The sequence below is a fragment of the Leptodactylus fuscus genome, chromosome 3, assembly GCF_031893055.1.
Source record: "Leptodactylus fuscus isolate aLepFus1 chromosome 3, aLepFus1.hap2, whole genome shotgun sequence".
In the NCBI taxonomy this organism is placed as follows: domain Eukaryota; kingdom Metazoa; phylum Chordata; class Amphibia; order Anura; family Leptodactylidae; genus Leptodactylus; species Leptodactylus fuscus.
The window spans coordinates 224,347,701-224,370,043 of record NC_134267.1 but is presented as its reverse complement, the minus strand read 5'-3'; the positions used below and the strand labels follow the sequence as shown (position 1 = coordinate 224,370,043).

General features: G+C 42.3%; 2 protein-coding genes across 2 annotated transcripts in view; one reads left to right on the top strand and one right to left on the bottom strand.

The window, feature by feature from the left end:
* Positions 1-11,638, top strand: part of LOC142198579 (uncharacterized) — a 302,293-nt gene extending 290,655 nt beyond the window's left edge. Inside the window, exon 4 of the mRNA XM_075269607.1 lies at positions 8,839-11,638. Within this exon, the coding sequence (XP_075125708.1) occupies positions 8,839-11,507 (2,669 nt within the window). The 3' untranslated portion in view covers positions 11,508-11,638. The remainder of the gene's footprint in view (positions 1-8,838) is intronic.
* The window catches only part of ADGRF5 (adhesion G protein-coupled receptor F5), a 122,708-nt gene that overhangs the window by 70,345 nt on the left and 30,020 nt on the right, over positions 1-22,343 (bottom strand). The gene's annotated exons all lie outside the window — the stretch shown is intronic.

Sequence of the window (22,343 nt, the reverse complement as noted above, 5' to 3'; positions counted from 1 at the left end):
ACAAGGGGGGAGATGAGGTGGAGGCACTGCTGTGACCACAAGGGGAGAGGAGGTGGAGGCACTGCTGTGACTACAAGGGGGGTATAACTGGAGGCACTGCTGTGACCGCAAAGGGGGAGATGAGGTGGAGGCACTGCTGTGACCACAAGGGGAGAGGAGGTGGAGGCACTGATGTGACCACGAGGGGAGATGAAGTGGAGGCACTGCTGTGACTACAAGGGGGGTGTAACTGGAGGCACTGCTGTGACTACAAGGAGAAAGAGGAGGTGGAGGCACTACTGTGACTAAAATGGGAAAGGAGGTGGAGGCACTGCTGTGACTACAAGGAGGGAGAGGAGGAGGAGGCACTGCTGTGACTAAAATGGGAAAGGAGGTGGAAGGCTTGCTATGACTACAAAGGAGAGGGTAGCTGGAGGCACAGCTGTGACTAAATGTGAAGAGTAGCTGGGAGCACTGCTGTGACTAGAAGGGGGAGTGTAACTGGAGGCACTGCTGTGACTAGAAGATTGAGAGGAAGTGGAAGCACTGCTTTGACTACAAGGGGAGAGGAGGTGGAGGCACTGCTTTGACTACAAGGGGGAGCAGAGGGGGATGCACTGATGTGACTATAAGGAGTTGAAAAGTGGGAAGGAACAGCTGTAACCTCAAGGGTAGAGACACTGCTATGACTACATGGGGGAGTGGAGGTGGAGAAACTGATGTGACTTAAGGGGAATATGGGGATGGAGGAATTGATGTGACTACAAGTGTGAGTGGAGGCAGAGGTATAGATTTGACTACAAAGTGGAAGGCAGAAGATGCACTGAGGTGACTACAAGGTGAAGTGGATGTGGAGGCATTGTTATGTTTACAAGAGGGAGTGGAGGTGGAGTCACTGCTGCAACTACAATGGGAAATGGAGGTACTGCTATGACTAAAAGGGGATGGAGGGACAGACACTGCTATGATTATGAGAGGAAGGGGAGCTGGATGCACTGTGGTGAATACAGTGGGAAGTGAAGCTAGTGGCACTGCTTTGACTATAAGGGGTAGAGGTAAAGACATTGATGTGACTATAGTACTAATTGTAGCTGGTGGCACTACTGTAACTACAAGGGGGTGAAGGTAGAGATATTGATGTGACCACAAGGGGCAGTGGAGCTGGGGCACTGCTGTGACTAATAGACGAGCACCTTAGATCACAGTACTTAGCACCTATCGGAAACAGCGAAGTTTTGCTGAAACCTTTTACTTCTGCTTGAATTAATATAAACCACTTGTCCGCCCACTTTTCGTATTACCAGACGCTGAGGAAGCTGAGCTGTCAAGAGCTGTTTGGTGGGGTCTTCACACTGTGATATGAAATAAAATCTGCCAGCACTGGGCGTATTGGCAGAGTCCATAATGGGATGTGGGGCCAGTAACACACAATACACTCACATGGTCATATAACAATAGTCTTCAAGTACAACACCATTGTAGCACAGATCTATATAGTCACACCCTGCCAAAAGCTGAAGGCTCGTACTGAGGCTCCTTATATAAATATGGAAAGGTCTCCTGTAGTGTTTGTTATAAGGACCCAGAGGGGGACACAAAACTTCCTGAAATCATCTGTTCTGGGAAACGAGAACTAAATTCTGGGAAGTTGTCAAATCCGAAGACACAAAGAACCGCTTTATACTAGAATGACTAGGTAATGATGCTGGGACAACATATTATAACGTAAGTGACCGATCTAGACAGTATTATAGTTTTTATATTCTTGTACATAGGAGCAGTATTATAGTAGTTATATTCTTGTACATAGGAGTAGTATTATACTAGTTATATTCTTGTACATAGGAGCAGTATTATAGTAGTTATATTCTTGTACATAGGAGCAGTATTATAGTAGTTATATTCTTGTACATAGGAGTAGTATTATAGTAGTTATATTCTTGTACATAGGAGCAGTATTATAGTAGTTATATTCTTGTACATAGGAGCAGTATTATAGTAGTTATATTCTTGTACATAGGGGCAGTATTATAGTAGTTATATTCTTGTACATAGGAGCAGTATTATAGTAGTTATATTCCTGTACACAGGAGCAGTATTATAGTAGTTATATTCTTGTACATAGGAGTAGTATTATTGTAGTTATATTCTTGTACATAGGAGCAGTATTATAGTAGTTATATTCTTGTACATAGGGGGCAGTATTATAGTAGTTATATTCTTGTACATAGGAGCAGTATTATAGTAGTTATATTCTTGTACATAGGGGCAGTATTATAGTAGTTATATTCTTGTACATAGAAGCAGTATTATTGTAATTATATTATTGTACATAGGAGTAGTATTATAGTAGTTATATTCTTGTACATAGGAGCAGTATTATAGTAGTTATATTCTTGTACATACGAGGTTGTATTATAGTAGTTATATTCTTATACATAGGAGCAGTATTATAGTAGTTATATTCTTGTACATAGGAGGTAGTATTATAGTAGTTATATTCTTGTACATAGGGCAGTATTATAGTAGTTATATTCTTGTACATAGGAGGCAGTATTATAGTAGTTATATTCTTGTACATAGGAGCAGTATTATAGTAGTTATATTCTTGTACATAGGAGGTAGTATTATAGTAGTTATATTCTTGTACATAGGGGGCAGTATTATAGTAGTTATATACTTGTACATAGGAGTAGAATTATAGTAGTTATATTCTTGTACATAGGAGCAGTATTATAGTAGTTATATTCTTGTACATAGGAGCAGTATTATAGTAGTTATATTCTTGTACATAGAAGCAGTATTATTGTAATTATATTATTGTACATAGGAGTAGTATTATAGTAGTTATATTCTTGTACATAGCAGGCAGTATTATAATAGTTATATTCTTGTACATAGAAGCAGTATTATTGTAATTATATTATTGTACATAGGAGCAGTATTATAGTAGTTATATTCTTGTACATAGGAGTAGTATTATAGTAGTTATATTCTTGTACATAGGAGTAGTATTATAGTAGTTATATTCTTGTACATAGGAGGTAGTATTATAGTAGTTATATTCTTGTACATAGGAGCAGTATTATAGTAGTTATATTCTTGTACATAGGAGCAGTATTATAGTAGTTATATTCTTGTACATAGGAGGTAGTATTATAGTAGTTATATTCTTGTACATAGGAGCAGTATTATAGTAGTTATATTCTTGTACATAGGAGTAGTATTATAGTAGTTATATTCTTGTACATAGGAGTAGTATTATAGTAGTTATATTCTTGTACATAGGAGGTAGTATTATAGTAGTTATATTCTTGTACATAGGAGCAGTATTATAGTAGTTATATTCTTGTACATAGGAGCAGTATTATAGTAGTTATATTCTTGTACATAGGAGCAGTATTATAGTAGTTATATTCTTGTACATAGGAGCAGTATTATAGTAGTTATATTCTTGTACATAGGAGCAGTATTATAGTAGTTATATTCTTGTACATAGAAGCAGTATTATTGTAATTATATTATTGTACATAGGAGTAGTATTATAGTAGTTATATTCTTGTACATAGGAGTAGTATTATAGTAGTTATATTCTTGTACATAGGAGTAGTATTATAGTAGTTATATTCTTGTACATAGGAGGCAGTAATATAGTAGTTATATTCTTTTATATAGGAGCAGTATTATAGTAGTTATATTCTTGTACATAATTGCAGTAATATAGTAGTTATATTCTTGCAGTATTATACTGATTATACTGTTTTCAAACTGTAGTTTATAGTAGAGGGAAAAAGAAGCAGTATGACCTTTCTTACTGCGGTTTCAGGGTTGAAAACAGTGCTGAGACCACAACGCGCTGCCACACCCTGGTTACCCATTAAATTGCTCATTAAATGGAGCTTCTTAGCATAACACCTGTGCAAGCTCAAAAATACAAGATATGCGGTTCCACCTTAGATTTCCACTCTCTGAATATACCTGAAGGCTGTGGACAAGTTGTGACAAAGTTTCGTTATTTGTTGCAGATTTTGCTGCCTATTTTTGAGCCGAGGCCAAGACTGTCTTTCAGAGGATCAGGAAGTGTGAAGAAAGTTCTTCTACTTCTCCCGTCTGCTAAATCTATGCCTGGCTTTGGCGCAAACAACACAGAACATCTAATCCAACAATGTCCAGCATGTGTAGTCTGGACTAAGATAAGATAAGATAATCCTTTAATAGTCCCACAGTGGGGAAATTTCAGAAAATCAGTGCCGTATAGCTGAATTTCAGATGAACGAGACAGTTGCAGAAATTTGTGCACCAAAATTTGCAACATGTGACAACAACTTAATAAGTTACTTAATTAATTTAGTTCCTTAATTAGTTAATTAGTAGAGATGAGCAAACACTAAAATGTTCGAGGTTCGAAATTCGATTCGAACAGCTGCTCACTGTTCGAGTGTTCGAATGGGTTTCGAACCCCATTATAGTCTATGGGGAACATAAACTCGTTAAGGGGGAAACCCAAATCCGTGTCTGGAGGGTCACCAAGTCCACTATGACACCCCAGGAAATGATACCAACACCCTGGAATGACACTGGGACAGCAGGGGAAGCATGTCTGGGGGCATAAAAGTCACTTTATTTCATGGAAATCCCTGTCAGTTTGCGATTTTCGCAAGCTAACTTTTCCCCATAGAAATGCATTGGCCAGTGCTGATTGGCCAGAGTACGGAACTCGACCAATCAGCGCTGGCTCTGCTGGAGGAGAACACTGTTCGCTCATCTCTATTAATTAGGCATCCTAATAAGTCCGAACCCAGTTAGGAGATTGGGACTCCTAGTGATCTCTGATACTGGAAGACTCTGGCTGTATATAGCTCAGACGGGCAGGGACTCCCAGTCCTGGAGATCACTATGTTGCAAGGAATTCAGGGGCCAATTTTCTGGTCCAGATTGCCCCATGTGCCTGTGTCCTTACAGTCTTTTATATAGGGATGTGGGTGGAAGTATTAGAATTAAGCGTAATGTAGACATTCTCTTTCCACTTACTTCAGTTTGTAGAACGGTCTTCCTACCAGGAAACAATCAACAAGTTGCTGTTGACAGACACCTTATTCTTACTAAAAGTCTCCATTGTTTAAGTGCTGATGGTGTTGTCATTGCCTTGTTAACACTTTCATACCCAGTGACACCTGACTCACTGACATCCAAATTTTCAGGGGTAACATTGGTTATGTTTATTCTCCTGATCCCATTTCTACTGGGTTCGAGGGGGCAAGGCACTGTATATACTTTCTGAAGTCTTTGCTGCTGATCTGGTAAGAATTTATCTACTGTACGATGTATAATAATAGATATTAGGATCTATCTATTAATCACTCGCGACAATGACTCACCATACATAAATTGCACTGCAAAGATTCATCCGTCTGCTATGGATAATATTACTTCTATCTCTTAGAGGGGAAGTTTAGTAGATTATTAACTTGGCAATATTATTTATGGCGAGGAAGTTAGACCCTTATCCTTATCCATGTTGATGGACATAAAGCTGTTCTATATGATCACATGCTGGAGTCCACGTGAGTCCATCGTTAACGGGGTTTTCTGGGACTATAATACTGACCCCCTGTCTGTAGGATAGGTTACCAATATTAGATTGGTCTGGGTCCAAGACATGAAACCCCCACTGATCGGATAACTGAAGGGGCTGCAGTATCTGGACAAGTGCAATGGCCGCTTACCTTACCAAGCGCAGTACGTACTTTGTATAGTGGCTGTGTTTGGTATTACAGCTCAGCCCTATTCATTATAATGGGACTGAGCTGCAGCATAGCCATACGGAGGATAATGGTGATGTGGTTGCCTGGGAAAATGAAGTGGCGCTCACCTGAGTGTCGCAAACACTTCAAAGAGCTGAATGGTGGGAATCCTGGAAATCTATTAGACCATTAAGTCTATCCTAATCATAGGTCATCTATATCAATGTCTTTAAAAACCCCTTTAATAATTAGCATACCCCACTATTTAACCCTTGTCACACTGCAAGCAATGCTAACTGTGGTGGTAACAAAGGGAGAGTATAGAGATGCTGCTCATCTTATAGAGAGTTAGAAACAGACAGACAATTGATACAATATTAGTGATCACGTACTTAACTGTGATAGACTTTAATGGTTTGGTTGTCTCTAACTTATGTTCTGTGCAGCACTGCTGGGGAAATTCTGTATGGAGTCTTCATTTTCATACATGGCTATTTCCTTATGGTTACTATGTCTACCAGCAAAACTTTGGCAGGGTCTGTTCACCCAGTTAGAGGCTTGGGATACAGAGACAATCAGGGCTGCGGTACTTTAAGGGCTAGTTCACATGGAGCAAGTGGACAGCGGATTTTGAAGCGGAATCCGCCTCAAAATCCGTTGCTCCCATTGACTTCAATGGCAGCCGCTCGCTTCTTTTTTCCGCTAGCTTTTAGCGGAAAAAAGAAGCCAGCTGCCCTATCTTGCAGCGGATTCCGCAGCTGAATCAGCCCCGGCATCTGCTGCGCGCAGCTGCAGCCCACTCATTTGGCCTAATCCATCGTGAAATGCAGCGAAGGGATGCCAGTGCACTGGGAGGAGGGGTTGGGGAGGAGGGGGTGTGGCAGAGCGGAGGGGGTGGAGCAAAGGGGGAGTGGCGGAGTGGCGTTAGCAGGCAGAGAGCAGGCAGGAAGAGGACCTGCTCTCTGCCTGAGCATGAGGGGACAGGGCCTCCCCAATCCACCGCTCGGTGACGGTGATGCTAAGCCAGTCCAGGACAGCTTGTCCTGGACTGGCTTAGGTAAGCAAAAATGCCGCCCTCCCCGGGGCCCTGGCATAGCGCCGCCTGAAGTGGTTGCTTCAGGTCGCCTCATGGGAGGTGCGGCGCTGACACATGGAGCCCTTAACCTGACACTTTCTATGTGCAGGTGCCTGTGATTACATTAGTTTTCTAGGCTCTATGTTCTCTGAACTCGCACTCTCTGGTTTAACAATTTTGGCTTACTCATCCAATTCCCCTCTCTCTTGCTGATTTGGCTATCTGGTTGACCTGGGCTTCACCTATCTTCTATAAGGTTTCTGGTCTGGTCCTTAGCCTGTGAGTGCACCTGTTTTCTGGCATCTTGTTCGGAGGTTACAACCTGGGTCCCAAGCTGCTAAGTCCTTCTTGCCTTGCAGCGGGTTTTGGAAAATCCCTCCATTGTTTCAAAGGCAAATTCATCACATGATATTTTTGTAAATAAAGACATACATTTTATGGGCTTATTTTTGTGGTTATTCGGTAAGATTTTCTTCCTCCCGGAGGAGTTGCCCGGATCCTCAATGAGTTTATTATCTTGCATAATCCCCGCAGTGTTGTGGGTCATAACAGAGCTCAGGCTGCGCTCCAGACTACCTTACACATCTACCTGCCCCCTTGTTTTTTTCACCGCAGTCGTCTTTTAATTTATCTGTAAAACATTCATCTCCACGTTGTACAGATTGGAACAAGACAGGGTGAAAAATTCACTTGTGTCGGGGAGAGCTGGAAGATGACTCACGGGGCCGAGGATGAAAAACATTTAACATCAAAATTAAGATAGTGAAATGTGACTAAGTGCTGTAACATCAGGCGCTGGCACAGAAAATGGGCTCAGACGCCGTCCGAACGGGTGCCAATGCTATAATTCACACAGGCGCATGTAATGTAATCTCAGGTTCTCCATATCTCAGTAGGAATATGGGCCTGTATGTTCACCACTGTACACCATTAATAACCGCTTCAGATCATATTGAAGATTTGTCACAATGTCTTGTCGGTGGTGACTGTGAAGAAACATATCCTACCCAGAAGGTATAAGGAAGGAAGTAATAGACTTACAGGATATACAACGAAATAAGGACAAGTTCTAATGAAAGATTCCCCAGAATTCTTATCTCATGGGCAATGCAGGTATTTACTAAAGCAAATCAGCCCTTCCTACTTATACACCCCTGGGGATATACGCTATGCCATACAAGAACACAGGTCTGAGGAACATAAGAGAGCAGGCAGGAAATAAAGATCCATAAGTCACCACCCTGCCCCATACCCCATGACTTCTCCGAGCATTGAGCGTCCACGTCACAGGGAGCCATTATACTGTGTGAGACAGCACTGGTGGGACATTGTACTGCACAAAACTAATAGGAAGTATCATACTGTTTATAAGGGAACTGAGGAGAATCCTCTATACAAGACCACAGGAGAGAGGACAGATCCTCTATATACTACACCACACAGGAGAGAGGACAGATCCTCTATATACTACACCACACAGGAGAGAGGACAGATCCTCTATATACTACACCACACAGGAGAGATCCTCTATATACTACACCACACAGGAGAGAGGACAGATCCTCTATATACTACACCACACAGGAGAGAGGACAGATGCTCTATATACTACACCACACAGGACAGATCCTCTATATACTACACCACACAGGAGAGAGGACAGATCCTCTATATACTACACCACACAGGAGAGAGGACAGATCCTCTATATACTACACCACACAGGAGAGAGGACAGATCCTCTATATACTACACCACACAGGAGAGAGGACAGGTCCTCTATATACTACACCACACAGGAGAGAGGACAGGTCCTCTATATACTACACCACACAGGAGAGAGGACAGATCCTCTATATACTACACCACACAGGAGAGAGGACAGATCCTCTATATACTACACCACACAGGACAGATCCTCTATATACTACACCACACAGGACAGATCCTCTATATACTACACCACACAAGAGAGAGGACAGGTCCTCTATATACTACACCACGCAGGACAGATCCTCTATATACTACACCACACAGGAGAGATCCTCTATATACTACACCACACAGGAGAGAGGACAGATCCTCTATATACTACACCACACAGGAGAGAGGACAGATCCTCTATATACTACACCACACAGGAGAGCGGACAGATCCTCTATATACTACACCACACAGGAGAGAGTACAGATCCTCTATATACTACACCACACAGGAGAGAGGACAGATCCTCTATATACTACACCACACAGGACAGATCCTCTATATACTACACCACACAGGAGAGAGGACAGATCCTCTATATACTACACCACACAGGAGAGAGTACAGATCCTCTATATACTACACCACACAGGAGAGAGGACAGATCCTCTATATACTACACCACACAGGAGAGAGGACAGGTCCTCTATATACTACACCACACAGGACAGGTCCTCTATATACTACACCACACAGGAGAGAGTACAGATCCTCTATATACTACACCACACAGGAGAGAGGACAGATCCTCTATATACTACACCACACAGGAGAGAGGACAGATCCTCTATATACTACACCACACAGGACAGATCCTCTATATACTACACCACACAGGAGAGAGGACAGATCCTCTATATACTACACCACACAGGAGAGAGGACAGGTCCTCTATATACTACACCACACAGGACAGATCCTCTATATACTACACCACACAGGGGAGATCCTCTATATACTACACCACACAGGGGAGATCCTCTATATACTACACCACACAGGACAGATCCTCTATATACTACACCACACAGGAGAGAGGACAGATCCTCTATATACTACACCACACAGGAGAGATCCTCTATATACTACACCACACAGGAGAGAGGACAGATCCTCTATATACTACACCACACAGGACAGATCCTCTATATACTACACCACAGAGGAGAGAGGACAGATCCTCTATATACTACACCACACAGGAGAGAGGACAGATCCTCTATATACTACACCACACAGGACAGATCCTCTATATACTACACCACACAGGAGAGAGGACAGATCCTCTATATACTACACCACACAGGAGAGAGGACAGATCCTCTATATACTACACCACACAGGAGAGAGGACAGATCCTCTATATACTACACCACACAGGAGAGAGGACAGATCCTCTATATACACCACCACACAGGACAGATCCTCTATATACTACACTACACAGGAGAGAGGACAGATCCTCTATATACTACACCACACAGGAGAGAGGACAGATCCTCTATATACTACACCACACAGGACAGGTCCTCTATATACTACACCGCACAGGACAGATCCTCTATATACTACACCACACAGGAGAGAGGACAGATCCTCTATATACTACACCACACAGGAGAGAGGACAGATCCTCTATATACTACACCACACAGGAGAAAGGACAGATCCTCTATATACTACACCACACAGGAGAGAGGACAGATCCTCTATATACTACACCACACAGGAGAGAGGACAGATCCTCTATATACTACACCACACAGGAGAAAGGACAGATCCTCTATATACTACACCACACAGGAGAGCGGACAGATCCTCTATATACTACACCACACAGGGGAGATCCTCTATATACTACACCACACAGGGGAGATCCTCTATATACTACACCACACAGGACAGATCCTCTATATACTACACCACACAGGACAGATCCTCTATATACTACACCACACAGGAGAGATCCTCTATATACTACACCACACAGGAGAGAGGACAGATCCTCTATATACTACACCACACAGGAGAGAGGACACATTCTCTATATACTACACCACACAGGACAGATCCTCTATATACTACACCACACAGGAGAGAGGACAGGTCCTCTATATACTACACCACACAGGACAGATCCTCTATATACTACACCACACAGGAGAGAGGACAGGTCCTCTATATACTACACCACACAGGACAGATCCTCTATATACTACACCACACAGGACAGATCCTCTATATACTACACCACACAGGAGAGAGGACAGATCCTCTATATACTACATCACACAGGAGAGAGGACAGATCCTCTATATACTACACCACACAGGAGAGAGGACAGGTCCTCTATATACTACACCACAGAGGAGAGAGGACAGATCCTCTATATACTACACCACAGAGGAGAGAGGACAGATCCTCTATATACTACACCACACAGGAGAGAGGACAGATCCTCTATATACTACATCACACAGGAGAGAGGACAGATCCTCTATATACTACACCACACAGGAGAGAGGACAGATCCTCTATATACTACACCACACAGGAGAGAGGACAGATCCTCTATATACTACACCACAGAGGAGAGCGGACAGATCCTCTATATACTACACCACACAGGACAGATCCTCTATATACTACACCACACAGGAGAGAGGACTGGTCCTCTATATACTACACCACACAGGACAGATCCTCTATATACTACACCACACAGGACAGATCCTCTATATACTACACCACACAGGAGAGAGGACAGATCCTCTATATACTACATCACACAGGAGAGAGGACAGATCCTCTATATACTACACCACACAGGAGAGAGGACAGGTCCTCTATATACTACACCACAGAGGAGAGAGGACAGATCCTCTATATACTACACCACAGAGGAGAGAGGACAGATCCTCTATATACTACACCACACAGGATAGGTCCTCTATATACTACACCACACAGGAGAGAGGACAGATCCTCTATATACTACACCACACAGGAGAGAGGACAGATCCTCTATATACTACACCACACAGGAGAGAGGACAGATCCTCTATATACTACATCACACAGGAGAGAGGACAGATCCTCTATATACTACACCACACAGGAGAGAGGACAGGTCCTCTATATACTACACCACAGAGGAGAGAGGACAGATCCTCTATATACTACACCACAGAGGAGAGAGGACAGATCCTCTATATACTACACCACACAGGATAGGTCCTCTATATACTACACCACACAGGAGAGAGGACAGATCCTCTATATACTACACCACACAGGAGAGAGGACAGATCCTCTATATACTACACCACACAGGAGAGATCCTCTATATACTACACCACACAGGAGAGAGGACAGATCCTCTATATACTACACCACACAGGACAGGTCCTCTATATACTACACCACACAGGACAGATCCTCTATATACTACACCACACAGGAGAGAGGACAGTTCCTCTATATACTACACCACACAGGAGAGAGGACAGTTCCTCTATATACTACACCACACAGGAGAGAGGACAGTTCCTCTATATACTACACCACACAGGAGAGAGGACAGGTCCTCTATATACTACACCACACAGGAGAGAGGACAGATCCTCTATATACTACATCACACAGGAGAGAGGACAGATCCTCTATATACTACACCACACAGGAGAGAGCACAGATCCTCTATATACTACACCACACAGGACAGATCCTCTATATACTACACCACACAGGAGAGGGGACAGATCCTCTATATACTACACCACACAGGACAGATCCTCTATATACTACACCACACAGGACAGATCCTCTATATACTACACCACACAGGAGAGATCCTCTATATACTACACCACACAGGAGAGAGGACAGATCAAATATATATTTTAATGTGTTTTCTGAAGTCTCTTTGATCCATGCTTACAATATCATGTAATCTGCTCCAATCACATGGACGCCTATAGCAATCTTCTAAGTAAAGTAATATAAAGGCTCCTGAATTCTGACTGACCGGTAGAGGTCATAAAAGATTGTAGCACAACGCCACATGGTCACAATGAATAATGCTTAGTACATTACATACTGACGCAGCCAGGCATGAGCTGTTGTACTTCCCCGGAATCTCTATGGAACACACATGATGCAGTAACAATACATAGGAGATAATGAACTTGTAGAACAGGTCCTGACCATCTGTTACACAGAAATTGACCTCCAAGCTAAAGGAAACTATGTGACAGGTTTACCATTAGTATAAATCATTGTAACAATGTGCTGAAAGTGTAGGATGTTATATTGTACATTGCATGAACTTGTAATATAGACCTTGCACCTGTCCATGCCTATAGCTACACCTGCCGCACTTCCCCCTGGCTCATGGAGAGGGTCCCCAGCTCAGAATGCTCCAGACACATGGGTTCCGATGGCAGTCAGCATCGAGACAATGTGTGCTGTATCACATACAGTTTACTGGTGCAAGGATCTCTGTGCAGGGTCCTGAAGATAAGAAGAGGAAAGCAAGAAGAGCTAATACTTCCTTGGGTTTTTTTCAGCTGACTTAGTCCTGAGATAAGCTACCAGCATAGGAGCAAGATATCTCCAGATCATGAACGATCTAAGATTAGAAAAACAAAAAATCTGTCACTCACAAGCCGCCTGTGTGTGGGAAATTTTTCTCTTAAAAATTCCTAAATGTCAGGTGATGATTCTTTGAGTTTCCCGATATCATTGTCGCCTCAGAGTTGTCTGTGTTTGAAATTTCTTTGCAGATATTGGAAGAGCGATCCCATAAAGATGATTCATCCATATCCCGATGTCAATGCATGTGTATGGCCAATCATAATGTCTATAACAACCAGTATGGACTAATGCTGTCCCAGCTATTGGGAGTGGGTCAGGCCAAAAAACGACCCCATATTTTTTGGTAACTCGCACCAATTTTCTTTGTGAATTTTCTCTATAACAATTTGGTCTGATGGTTTAGAAGATATTAATATAACACATAGGTGAACTTAAATATACTTAACAGAACTAAACATGGTTTTCCAAATAAAAAAAATATATAATACTCACCTCTCTCCAATACCCTGCCACTCCCACTTCTCTCTACTTCCTTTACACACAGGAAGTGCCTGTAGATGTCGGATCAACCAATCACCTGCCTCTGTGGTGAACTGTCTCATCTAGGATTGGTTGACAGGTATTTCCAAGTGTGTGTCCGTCTCTGGGATGTATATAGCATACACATCTGAGAGGCAGAGGATTGGAGATAGTTGAAGATAATTTTATTTTAATTTTAGGACCATGTTTACAATTTTTTAAATTATATTTAAGCTGGCCCCTTTAAAGAGGTATTCCCACGTCGCATACTCACCAGTCTTCGCTGCTGTAAAATCTCCTTTCTTCCTGCTTTGTTGTGTCAATGGTGGGTGGGGTTACATATGCAAAGCCAACGGCGAGATGACGTCGCTTCTATGCCGCTGGCCCAGCGTGCGTGCTCATAGGTGGTGAGACCAGTCAGTTCTCCAGCCTTCACAATGCCAATACAGACCCGGCATCCGCTGTAATAGAAAGGCGGATGCCGGGGAGGGTTAGACGCCGGCACAGGTGCCTGCGACATTGCTACGCTCCTGCCCTGCATGAAGCCAGCAGCATCAGGAGCGATGCTGCTATTCCGCTCCTCCGCCCCCCCGCCCCCCCCCCCCCCCCCCCCCCCCCCCCCCCCCCCGGAATAGCAGCATCGGTCCTGCCGCTGCTGGCTTCATGCAGGGCAGGAGCGTAGCAATGTCGCAGGCACCTGTGCCAGCGTCTAACCCTCCCCGGCATCCGCCTCTCTATTACAGCGGATGCCGGGTCTGTATTGGCGGCCCCTTCCCCCAAAGTACAAACTACCCCCCCTTCCCCCCTCCAGGCTCGCTCCCGTGCACTTAGCCCCTCCTCCCTCCCCCCTGAGAGCAGCAGACACATCACTTGACTTTTGAACAGATAAGTCAGGGCTGTGTCAATGAATTGAATAAAGTAAGATAGTGGACAAACAAAGCAGTTTTGCTGAAGCAATGTATTTAGGAAAAGTCTTACATCCACATTAACAAGCAGTATAGATAGGATCCTTGTGATGGGACAACCCCTTTAACTGTAAGGGGGGGGGGGAGCAGAGAGTGAACACAGTCAGTAGCAGCATGTTGTCACCTCTGTGTTGAAAAGCAATGGGACAGCCGGCTATGTATAGCAGATGCACAGCAGCAACATGCCTGGAAACTTGTGATGAAGACTGTTTAGAAAATTCTTAATTTTGCATTTAGGAAAAAATGAACAGTAAAAAATATTCAGTGTAAAATTGTCGGAAACCTTTAGGGGAATATAATAAGCACAATGTTCTGGTTTCATCTTTTATTGTTACATCTTTCTCTGAATCTAGATTTTGATTCAATAAAGTCACATGAAGTCCTAATACCTGCCGCACTTCCCGATGATTCAATCTCTTCTCAGAACGGCTTATCTACTGTATATATTAACTATATATCTGGACTTCCCAGTATAAATCAGGAACCAGGGGCATGTCCTTCATTCTTCTTGTACCGCACATTAAATAATTGAACTGAAGCAAACACGATTATCAGCAAATGTTCCCCATGATCAGGTCTGAGGACTAGATTTTTCTCACCTACTCTGATAGCCCATCCCAGTCCATCTATACTTTCCACCCAATCCCACCATGAATGCATTTACAGCAGTGGGAAAGATCCTAATACATAAAAATATTTATACAATATATCCAAAGATAAAAGTATCCCTGTATTGTAATTTCAGGCAATCTACAAATATAAGAACTGCCAATATTGCCTATACAACAGTCCCAGTAGTAGTTTACATTTATTATTATCTTCCCAAATGTTTATATAATGGCAGTATACCATGTCATATGTTGCACATATAGTGTCCATAATAGCAGTCACTATAAATTTATACTAATTTATCACGTAATACTGGCATATCGCTTATTCACAACACAGAATTTATTTACTATACTACTGTCCTCTATTCACAATAATATAACTTCTACAATACTGCTCTTCATGTACAAAATTGTTATAATATTATTGCTGCTATGATACTCCCCTTAGGAAACAAGCCATCTCCGGTGTAGCAGTGCTGGCCGTGCGCTCAGATCGGCTCATCTGTGGAGTAGTCGAGCTGAGCGCACGGCCAGCACTGCTACATCTCGGCATAGGAATGCATTGACCAGCGTTGATTGGCTGAATGCCATACAGAGTACAGCATTCGGCCAATCAACGCTGGTTTTGCCGGAGAAGGCGGAGTCTAAGATCGGTCCACAGCGGTCTCCATTCTGATCCGATCTTAGACTCACAGACGAGCCTCCGGCAGAACCAGCGTTGATTGGCCGAATGCTGTACTCTGTATGGCATTCGGCCAATCAACGCTGGTCAATGCATTCCTATGGGAAAAAGTCAGCTCACGCATATCGCAAGCTGACAGGGATCCCAACGTTATACAGTGACTTGGGCATGTTAGTTGCCCCCAGACATGCTTCCCCTGCTGTCCCAGTTGCATTGCAGAGGTGTTGGCATCATTTCCTGGGGTGTCATAGTGGACTTTGTGACCCTCCTGAGTCGAATAGTGGTTTCCACCCTAAACGAGTATTTATTCCCCATAGACTATAATGGGGTTCAATGTTCGATCGGACAGTCGAGTATTGAGCGGCTACTCGATTCGAACTTTGAACATGTCACTGTTCGCTCATCTCTAATAACTACTATAATACTACTATAATACTACTATACTACTACTATACTACTACTATAATACTACTATACTACTACTATAATACTACTATAATACTACTATACTACTACTCCTATATAAGTTAGAAGTGCTTAGGGAAAAACCTCAATGCGTTGCCGACCCGATTTTTCCCCCAGCACATTTTTGCTGCGACCTGCTACATGAAGCCTTACGGTCAAGAACTAGATTTGGTATGGTATGTCCTTTAAAGGGTATTTTTGGATTAGATACCTGATACTGTGTCGTTATTATTATTAGGGGTACTAGGTGTGAGGTGTATATCTTATGATGATAGATTCAACAAGAGGATTTAGAGACGCGTCACGCATCACTCCGCTCAGATAAACATTATAACCCTGATTGTATAATGTATCGGGGACAGCGCTGCATTTAGCCCCAGACACCACAATAGGTGTCTAGTTATGGAAAGAACAATGATCCAAGGTTCACATATTTCATACAAATCACTGGAGGTCTATAGGAGCTGCGAAAAGGTCTTGTCAAATAATGGAGGTCTTTATAGTGGTTACAAGTCTTATAGTTAACATTCCTTGAATACATCCGTGTATGATTACATCTAGTAGAAACTTCTAAATCTAGACTGTGAACAGGCTTGAATGTATTGAATGTCATTCCCTTACAACATAATCTTGTTACATAATCAGGTGTAATCTTAAGGGGAAAGTCCGCCAATTAACACCACTTGCCTCTTTCTTTCTGTATTTGTCTAAAACTCTACTGACTAATCCCATAATATATCTTTATAGCAGTCGGAGCTCCTTTTATGGGATTGTTGCTTATGCGATTCCAAAAGGTAATGGAACTGCTATCTAAACAGTTCAGTTTCCTAATACACAGTAGAGAAGTGATAGGATCAACCGTCTACAAGCAAGATAGGCTACCTATAATCTAACACTGGTCCGAGGCCAGGTCTTCCATGAGGTAGTCACCAGAGCCTGTTGAGTGGCAGGGTTGGTGGTTCAATATCCAGGTTGCAGCTACCGAACAATGTGTCAGATAACGGGTGATTTTGCAATCTAAGTATCAAAGCAGAAAGGCTAAGACAGGCAGGGAGGGTAGTACAATAGCCGAGGTCAAAATCATAAGGGTTCAAGGATTCAAGTCAAAATTAAAGCAGTGAAATACAAGAAATCTAGATCATGGTCGAGTTTAGGAGTCAACATAAAAAGAGAAGGAAAGAAAGTCAAAACCAATAATCCAAGAGATCAGTTGTATAGAGGGAAAGGTACAGGGAGTGAGTTCATAGAGCACTGAGCCTAGATACAAATGCAATCACAGGCACCACAGAGAAGACAGAGCCTAGATACAAATGCAATCACAGGCACCACCGAGAACATAGAGCCTAGATACAAATGCAATCACAGGCACCACCGAGAACATAGAGCCTAGATACAAATGCAATCACAGGCACCACCAAGAACCCAGAGCCTAGATACAAATGTAATCACAAGTATCACAAAAAACACAGAGCCTAGATACAAATGCAATCACAGGCACCACTGAGAACATAGAGCCTAGATACAAATGGATTCACAGGCACCACTGAGAACATAGAGCCTAGGTACAAATGCAATCTCAGGCACCACAGAGAAGACAGAGCCAAGATACAAATGCAATCATAGGAACCACCGAGAACATAGAGCCTATATACAAATGCATTCACAGGCACCATTGAGAACATAGAGCCTAGATACAAATGTAATCATAGGCACCACTGAGAACATAGAGCTTAGATGCAAATGCAATCACAGGTATGAAAGACAAGACAGAACCTAGATACAAATGTAATCACAAACACTACAGAGAACATAGAACCTAGATACAAATGCAATCACAGGCAACTCAGAGAACACAGAGCCTAAATACACATGCAATCAGAGGCACCACCGAGAACATAGAGCCTAGATACAAATGCAATCACAGGCACCACAGAGAAGACAGAACCTAGATACAAATGCAGTCACAAGCACCAGAGAGAACATAGAGCCTAGATACAAATGCAATCACAGGCACCACAGAGAAGACAGAGCGCAGATACAAATGCAATCACAGGCACCACCGAGAACATAGAGCCTAGATACAAATGGATTCACAGGCACCACTGAGAACATAGAGCCTAGGTACAAATTCAATCTCAGGCACCACAGAGAAAACAGAGCCTAGATACAAATGCAATCACAGGAACCACCGAGAACATAGAGCCTATATACAAATGCATTCACAGGAACCACCGAGAACATAGAGCCTAGATACAAATGTAATCATAGGCACCACCGAGAACATAGAGCTTAGATGCAAATGCAATCACAGGCATCAAAGACAAGACAGAGCCTAGATACAAATGTAATCACAAACACTACAGAGAACATAGAGCCTAGATACAAATGCAATCACAGGCAACTCAGAGAACACAGAGCCTAAATACACATGCAATCAGAGGCACCACCGAGAACATAGAGCCTAGATACAAATGCAATCACAGGCACCACAGAGAAGACAGATCCTAGATACAAATGCAGTCACAAGCACCAGAGAGAACATAGAGCCTAGATACAAATGCAATCACAGGCACCACAGAGAAGACAGAGCGCAGATACAAATGCAATCACAGGCACCACCGATAACATAGAGCCTAGATAAAAATGCAATCACAGGCATCACAGAGAAAACAGAGCCTAGATACAATCACAGGCATCTGAACAAGGAAAGTATCAGGTTTATCACTGAATAGAACACTAAACTGGAGCATCCTTATTGGCTGTGCATCCCAAACCTGTGACTGGCTAAACCTCTAGGAATATGTTAATTAAAGGGAAAGTGTCACACGGAATACTGCTTAATCTCCGGAAAGCCTGTTATAGAGCAGAAGGAGCAGAACAGATTGATATATAGGTTTGTGGATAAGATTTATCATAATCTGTCATTTTATCCATGGAAATCTTTGCTCTTTCCATGGTGAGAGGTCCAGTAGGCGGTCCTATCAGTGATTGATAGCTATCTCTGTATGTATCTTCATAGAGAGGAGGATGTCAGTCACTGATAGGACCGCCTCCTGGACTTCTCAGCATAGAAAGATCAGAGATTTCAATGCATGATAAAATGACAAGTTACACTGAATATTTCCTCACAATGCTATGTATAAATCTGCTGAGTTCCTCCTGCCCTATAACATAATGCCTCCAGGTTGCATCTAATACGGTCCCTTTAAGTTTACCTACCTCTATTTGACTTATATACTGTATATGTATATCTTATGCATGTCCATCTGTATATATGTATTCCTTTCAGCGCCTATTATTCCTTTCTGAAACATACTGTACATAGTAGATACTCATTACAATTTATGACATGTTTATGTAATACATTACTAGAATTCTTCCCTATCTTCTCGATGATAACCCATACGCTGTCTGTATACAGGGTGCACCCAATTAAACCGTAAAGATGGTGATTCAAGTCATAAAAATATCTGAAAAGTTCTTCATATCTCTTAACACTTCATGTTGCAAAAGATCCTAGAAGGTCAAGAAGCTTCACAAGTGAATATCAATTACAAGCATATGAGCCATTAAAGGGCGCTTTGTTTATAGGCGCGCCATTGTATGGCATCTCAGGACGCTACTTTTTATCTGTTCTTTTATCTGCTGATCTTCAAGATTTGTCTTCCTAGGTAATGCAGCGATTCTGTATGAAGAGAGGTCTGGAGACCACAACCATTGTGTATCATATGTATAGACAGAGTGGCCAGCGCTATAAGATTATACAGTACTCACTAAATTAAATGGCGACCTTATAATACATGGAGGACTCAAGATCCTCAGAGTAATAGTCACTTGGAAGTATTGTAATCCTTAAATTGGTCTGAAAGATTTGTTTAGAACATTCATGATACAATTGATATTACCATATATAATACTAGCGCATGCCCGCGACTTCATCTGCATGTTGGCGTTGATGATCCGCCTTTATTCAGCAAATTGCTGCCATCGGTGGTTTGCCTGCTCTCAAGCTGTCCTGCAGCTGAACTCATTTCTTGCATTGTGCCCATGATTGTTCCGGCATCTCAGCAGCTTGCTGGGACGCCATATAATGAGCGTGTTGTTGGCGTTGATGATCCACCTGCTTCGGCTTTTCAGCAACTCTCAAGCTGGCCTGCTGCTGAACTTGTTCCTCCCACCATGCCTGTGATTGTTCTGGCATCTCAGCAGCTCACTGAGATGCTATATAATGACTGTGTTGCTGGCGTCGATGATCGTCAATGATCCTCTAGTTGTTATAGAATTTTATAACAAATTAGATTTTCTTTTTCCAGGAATGTTAAAATTGGCAAACTGCCAATTTGGATTAAAGGTGTTTTCCCATTCAGTGTGTCAACACTGCCTGGAGCAGATCAGATAATATGCAAATGCTAGTATACAATGGACCATAGCGTTTGATGTGTGTTTACCTAGATAGATGACAGACCTGGCTTTATCAGAAGCTGAGATAAGCTGCTGCAAGAGCGGTGTAGTATAGTATGTGAACATAAATTCATAACAGTTGTGAAGCCATGTCATTTACCGGGATAAAAAGTAGCCAATGTTTTAATCAAAGATACAAACTATCTATGTACAAATTTCATCTAAATCTGTTCAGACCAAGGAACAAAGATCCAAACACACAAACTTTCACATTTATAATATTAATATTTATAATATTAGTAGAATTCACTATATGGCTCTTTATAGGATTCAATGACCATTGGACATTAGTATGACTTATAGATTCCCAGAGGACGCAGGATTGGTCCCACACTATGTCTACTGTCTTCCAGCTGTCTTTGATAGAACTTAAAAACATCTGCTCCTTGAGATGACTTACGACCGGCCGTCATGTTCTACTATCTGGTTTTTGTCACAGTCAGAAGCAATTGACTTCTTTAAGAACATATTACAACCAAATCAGTCCGTTCTCATGATGTTTTAATCCTCAAGTATTCGGCAAAGTGAGTCTACTACTTGGGTGATGGATAACAGGCCACCACAAAATCTTCCCCAACAAGGATAAATGTCTATGTTAGTATGGGAATACTAGTGTCAAACTGTCATACACATTAGATTACTGTTGATTTCGGTTGCACCACCCAGTATAATGGGTTGGACTATGTATTTTTGATTTCTTGCATGACTTTTGTGGAATACTGGATAGACATGTATGGTGGAGTCGGGAGGAATTCTGCCGACTAAACGCTTGTTCGGCCAAGGGCTAGTGAGGATTTATGGGCATCTTTGGATACATAATCCCCTTTAAATGTATTCATATAAGGCTCAAGACACCATATACATAACCTCTTACAATGCGAGAGGCTTTATTAAGCCCTAGAAATGTGCTGAACTTGTTCCTCCCACAATGCCTGTGATTGTTCTGGAATCTCAGCCAAATTGTCTCAAAACCTGAACAGACTACTTCCTTCTCGCCAACACATAGTACTTTCCCAATAACCGTCCATCCTATTCCATTAAGGAAGTATGTATCATCTTACATAAGAACCCGTCATACTTTGACATAATCCAACCTAGAAGGCATCATAGCTTTCAATGCAGACTTTTATGCCCCCAAGCAGAACAAGACACTTAAGAAATGTTATGTTTTTATAAAGGGTATTATGCTTGCGAATATTGAACTCATTCTTGCCCTTGGCCTGTTCCTTGACACCTCATCACAACATTCCTCTTATTCCTTCTCCTCTGTTAACAGATTAAGAGAAATTCTCAGCACAACTTGTGGTGTCTTCTTCCTTCTGGCAATAGAAGCTAGTCTTTCTAGTCTACAATGTAGGTAGAACTACCTGTTATACTAAGTCAACACTTAGCCCCATTACAAAATGGAAAGTCTTAATACCTCTCCTGGATCACATACCTGTTCTGGTTCATGTTCCTGGCCTTTGCCCTTACTCAACTACC